Below are 6000 nucleotides of genomic sequence, written 5' to 3' on the forward strand. Positions count from 1 at the left end.
ACATCGCAACATCTCCCCGTCTCTCGCCGTGTGGTGGGAACACGCGTGTGGTGGGAACACGCGTGTGGTGGGAACACGCGTGTGGTGGGAACACGCGTGTGCCCCACAGTAAAAAGCACCTTGATTCAATTTCCGACTCTTCGTGGAGTTTGTATGATCTCCCCCTGTTTTGCAGAGTGTGAGTAGTGATTGAGTGGAGTTTGTATGATCTCTCCCTGTTCTGCAGAGTGTGAGTAGTGAGTGAGTGGAGTTTTATGATCTCCCCCTGTTCTCAGCGCCAAACACAAAGAGCCTGCACACTGTAAACCGGTATTAGGCCAAACATCCCAATGCTGAAAAATTACCTGCAAATCACTCAACGGGGATTACACACAGCATCGCCTCCAACTAAACTGTGAAGAAACGTGGCAGCAGGAGAAGGCTGCCTGAGGGTTTCAAGAGAAGTCCCTGGTTGCTGAGTATGGGTAGATGAGACTACATGTTTAACTGTATGTGAAGTGTGGGTACGCTCGACTCTTCCAAAATGCCTGGGCAGCTTGGAGGAGTAGACCAAACAGCATATAGAGGTCCCTCTGTAAACTAAACTATTTTTATTTGACCAGGTAAGGCCCACTGAGCTATGTAGCTCTTTTTCAGAAGCGACCTGGCCACAAGTGATAGCTCAACGAAGTGGCTTATCGTCGTTTGGAAATTTCTAGCAGCCAAATACTCTCAACGCATGTTTCTAAATGTGGAGGGAAAGAAACCGGAGGACCCGGAGAAAAATCCACGCGACCACGGGGAGAGAGACAACGCAAACTCCAAATATACAGCGGGCGGCAGGGTCCGGATCGAACCCACGACCTCCTGTGTATCTAGTGAGGTAGTTAACATCTTTTAGCCACCGTGGCGAGATGTTAAGAGGGGAGGGGAGGGGTAGGCGAGGGGGCAGGTTTGTGGAGGAGCGTGAGGCAGTGGAGGGCGACGTTGTAGTCGGCCGTTCTCGATCGCACCTGAATGCATAGCTTTCCTACTTCCCTGTTATGAAACCGTTCACTCACTATTGTACAAAACTGCTCCACCCTGTCTGGTATGAATGCCGTTGTTGAAAGGCGGTGTTAATGAAGTTATTTCAGCCTTTTTACTTGTACACAATTACCAAACCAGTCTCTTGTTTTTTTTTTACATTGAACTGAGACGATGTGTGTTGTTTGATTTTGTTGATTTTGCTTTCTTCCTGCACCCAACACGGAAAGCACCAGTTCCAGCAGCGCTGGAGGCATAAAGGTAATTTCCTATAGGATTGCATGGGTTCCACTTGTGTGTGCGTGTGTGTGGGCAACGCCTTGCTTTGCTCTCCCCAAGTCACGAGAGCTCCATGGGCCTGCAAGCTCGAAGTCCGGAGCACGCATAGACAAAGATCGCCTTCAACAGACTCTTTGGGGGCAAATGCTGTTAGCGAGCACCTGTAAAGTCCAGTGCATGCGCACACACACACACACTCTCTCCTGTATCCGCAGCAGCGGCCGCGATCGTCCTGTCCTATGTTTCTCCCCGAGCCCTCTGGCCGCCCCTTCACGTGCTCCGTCTTTGCACTGCAGGTTTCGGCCTGGCTCTGAACCTGCAGCCAGCGCTCACCATCCTGGGCCGCTACTTCGATAAGCGGCGGCCGATGGCGATCGGCCTGGCAATGGCAGGCAGCCCTGTGGTGCTGAGCAGCCTGGCGCCCTTCAACCAGGTGCTGTTCGACGCGTTCGGCTGGAGGGGCAGCTTCCTCATCCTGGCGGGAATCCTCTTCAACTGCTGCCTGGCCGGATCGCTCATGAGGCCTATCGGGCCAAAGAAGGGCAGCGCCCCTGCAGGTACCGCATCAGAAAATCCCCCGTGCTCTCAAACACTGAGGTCTGTGTTCTTGGGCACGGCTCGACTCTGGCTTGGCTCTGGCTCAAGTGAGCTGGCTCAGAGCCACGCTTAACTCGAGCCGGTTCTTGATCACAGTCCCAGCCGTGCTTTGGAACAAAATGAAAAATTTGATGAAATAACATTCAATTCGAAAAGGGCAAAATATGTAACGGAACGTAATTTAATGTCTTTTGTTTTGGAATGTTCCAAAAGTGCATCCTCGTGGCAATTGGGAACATGCTGAATTGCAATAACATTCGGGAATGACTGCCCTTCACATGCTTCGACAGGCCCCAGTAGGTTCTCATACATTCTGCACATCCACTGCCAGTTGCAAAAAAACGCAGCGGTCTGGTGCCTCCACGCTCGCTGGGCCCCTCAACAGAAGCGAGACGGCTTGGGACAGCATCACTCAGCTCCCTCCATCGGGACGGCGAGACTCGGCAGCCACGCACGAGCAGGAGTCTAGCACGTTGACCGCTGCGACCCCTAGAGTCGAGGCTGTAAATCTGACGGTTGATCCTTGAGTGTGGCACAGGGCGTGGGAGGCCTTTGCCGCGCTGTGGCTCAGGGTCGCCACCTCTTCCACCGAAGACCAAACCCAGATATCTCTCTGTTGGCGTCGGCCTATTAAAACTGTGCCACATGCTGCAATCAACACAACACTGGAACTAGATTCGATTCCGGCCACCCGAACACGGATCTCAGTTCTTGGACTGTCCGGGTCAAACCCATCGGCATATTGTGAGCTTATTTATCGAGATAAAAGTGTGACATCTTAACGGATGACTCTGCCTGTAACTGCGCAGAGAGCGAGGGGTCCAAGGCGGCCGAGCCGGAGCCCGGCATTCTGGCCACCATCACCCGTCTGCTGGACCTCAGCCTCTTCCGGCACCGTGGCTTCCTCATCTACCTCGCCGGCAACGTGCTGCTCTTCTTCGGGCTCTTCGCGCCGCTCATCTTCCTGGCGCCGTACGCGAAGCACATGGGGGTGGACCAGTACTCGGCCGCCTTCCTCCTCTCCATCCTGGCGCTCGTGGACATGGTGACGCGTCCGCTCACGGGCATCCTGGGAAACCTTAAGGTGGTGCGCCCGCGCATCCAGTACCTCTTCAGCTTCTCGCTCATCTTCAACGGCTTCTGCCACCTCATGGGGCCCATGGCCACGGACTACAGCGGCCTCGTCATCTACGCCATCTTCTTCGGCATCGCGTTCGGCATGGTGAGCGCCATGCTGTTCGAGACGCTCATGGACCTGGTGGGCGCCGCCCGTTTCTCCAGCGCCGTGGGGCTCGTCACCATCATCGAGTCGTGCCCCGTGCTGCTCGGCCCGCCCATCGGAGGTGAGCCACTCGCCGGGGGACTCGCCGGCTCTCAACGCTCGCCGCTTGCCGCCCGTAGCGCGAGGGGTGATGCGGTTCGGGAATTTCGCGATGCGACGATGATCGCGACACAGTGGTCCCTCGGTTAACAGCGACATCGGTTCACGGTTTTCTGGTTAACGTTTCGCCTCCCATGATTTCGACGAACGTTAAAAATTTGAGCATAATAGAGATTTTGGGTTAAATCGTGTAAATATATAAAAGTGTCGTTAAAACTCGCCACCACCAGACACAGCCAACTAGTAAGGGTTGTCACGAAAAAAAGAACATGCCAATTCGTCACTAGTACAGCACACCGGTGTGTTGAAGAGCCAAGCCACAACATTTATAATCTGAGTACGACGTTTCGCCAGTAATAACAACTGGCTTCATCAGGTGACAGCCAGATTTGTGGAGAAGTCCACCTGTTTCGTTCCTTATATATAGGCGTAGACGTGTTGATCACCCTTCTGCGCTCTTTGAATCTCTGCAAACCTTACTAGTTGGCTGTGTCGGGTGGTGGCAGGTTTTAACGACACATTTATATATTTACGCGATCTCACCCAAAACCTCTATTATGGATGATATTGGTCGCGAAGGCCTACTACGTGTTAACATTTTTGATTAACGGTACGTTTACGTTGTGCACGCGAGTGCCAATTTCGGCCAATTACTACCGCCCGGATTAATGCTTTGAACACGTAGTTCCTATATTCGATCAGTAGTTATTTGGGTTAACAGTATTTTCCGTGGAAGGGATTAAAAACGCTAACCGAGGAGTATCAGTTTTTTTTGTGATCGTAATTGATCGTTGATTTTTGGGTAAAGGCACGTGATGAATTATCTGCCTAAAAGTTATGTCTTTAGACCCTCCCCACCACCAACAATAATTCAAATTAATTACAGTGCCAAGTGTGCTAATGTTTTAGCGTGCCATTGTTGCTTCAGCTCAGATTAGCGATGTTACTACACATTTATACAAACGCACATTTACGTGGGTAAATGTACGTATCATTTTATGGAATAAATAAAAGTTACATATTGAACCGTCAACAATATATGTTGATTGGAACTTTTGGTGAAAAAAAAATCCGTGAGGTAAATTTAGATGTTTTATTCTGCTGCTGTTGGTAACAATACCTTATGCAATCGGGTCTGTCGACGGTCAATATTCTCTGTTACAGGGGGAGAAAAGAAGCCCGCAGTACATTTTCCATTTTGGTTAAATTCACGCCTGCCCAGTCGTGTTTCCGGTCACTTTGCAGGTCGATATAAGGAAGGATTCTCCGCTCTGCGGTACGCAAATACTGCAGCCTGGCGCTCCTCCCCGATTCAAAGTGCCAAAGTGATTTTCTGCTCAAATTAGCATCGAGGCGTTGGTCATTTCCATATTACAGCCCTGAGCCAATGGTGGAATTCCACATTCCTCTGGCGGGGGGGGGGGGCGCACCATAGGACAACCACTCTTGACTTCTCCACAAAGTGGTATCTATTTTATCAACCCCCAGAGAGAGGGGATTATGGTCTGAGTCAACCCACTCACCACCCCGACCCCCGAGTCCAAAAACGAGCGGCTCGCCGCTCTCGCGCTGAGCCACCGGGCCGATAACGTGACCGCGCGACGTCGACCGTTCGCCGTGCGCGACAACTTTTTTGAGGCGCGCCTTTTGCCCCGGCAGGCATGCTGGTGGACGTGACGGGCGAATACAAGTACATGTTCTACGTGAGCGGCGCCATCCTCTGCGTCGCCGGCATCTTCCTCTTCATCGCCAACTTCATCAACTACCGCCTGCTCGACCGCGAGCGCGAAGCGGCCGAGCGCGGCACCGAGCTCGCCGAGGCCGCCAGCTTCCTCAACGGGCCGGGCTCCGCCGAGGGGGCCCGGGGGAGGCCGCCGGGGTCCGAGGCCGGGGCGGCAGGGCCCGTGCCCTTGGCCCCCGGGGAGAGCAACGCGTAGTGCGTGTGCGTGCGAGGAGTCGCGGTGGTTGGAGTCGGGTGGGGGGCCGGCGGGGAGAGCCCGGCCACGAGCGCCGCATTGCTGCGGCGTAATGCGGCCCTGTAGGCTTGCCCGACACATGCATCTAGCAAAGAGGACACCAGCTCAAGTGCGTGTACGGAATCGCTGTCACCCATCTGGTGCCAGCGTCGCCCGTACGGGTGTCACTGTCACCCGTATGGTGCCAGCGTCGCCCGTACGGGTGCCACTGTCATCCGTGTAGTGCCAGCGTTGCCCGCACGGGTGTCACTGTCGCCACTACGGTGCCAGCGTTGCCCATACGGGTGTCACTGTCACCCATCTGGTGCCAGCGTCGCCCGTACGGGTGTCAGTCACCCGTATGGTGCCAGCGTCGCCCATACGGGTGTCACTGTCGCCACTACGGTGCCACTGTTGCCCGTACATTGCCACTGTCGCCCATCTGGGGGCAGTCGCCCATACTGTGTTACTGTCGCCCACACGGTGCCACTGTCCCCTGTACAGTATCGATGCCCCCTGCACAGTACCAGCCACCTGTACAGTGTCACCGTCGCCTGTACAGTATTACTGTCCATAATTAAGCTTTTGGGGTTAGATCACGTAAGTGTGTTACACCGGTGGGCTGAAGAAGTAACTAAGTGGCACTTTATGGGAACCTCATTTGCCAGTAAAAATATGATAATTGGTTTTTTACCCTTCTATCTGGCAACAAAACTGACACCTTTTTTACAAGGAGTCATGTTTGCATAGACCGCAATACCTGCAGTCATAATACAAACAAAA

General features: G+C 53.5%; 1 protein-coding gene across 2 annotated transcripts in view; it reads left to right on the forward strand.

Annotated features, from left to right (window-relative positions):
* Window positions 1–6000, forward strand: part of LOC144945828 (monocarboxylate transporter 2-like) — a 35171-nt gene extending 29171 nt beyond the window's left edge. For both annotated transcript variants that reach the window (XM_078874378.1, XM_078874379.1), the window contains exons 4-6: window positions 1581–1841; window positions 2691–3224; window positions 4922–6000. In XM_078874378.1, coding sequence (XP_078730504.1) covers window positions 1581–1841; window positions 2691–3224; window positions 4922–5199 — 1073 coding nt within the window. In that variant the 3' untranslated portion in view covers window positions 5200–6000. The remainder of the gene's footprint in view (window positions 1–1580; window positions 1842–2690; window positions 3225–4921) is intronic.

The sequence above is a fragment of the Lampetra fluviatilis genome, chromosome 39 (genome assembly GCF_964198595.1).
Source record: "Lampetra fluviatilis chromosome 39, kcLamFluv1.1, whole genome shotgun sequence".
Taxonomy (NCBI): Eukaryota; Metazoa; Chordata; class Hyperoartia; order Petromyzontiformes; family Petromyzontidae; genus Lampetra; species Lampetra fluviatilis.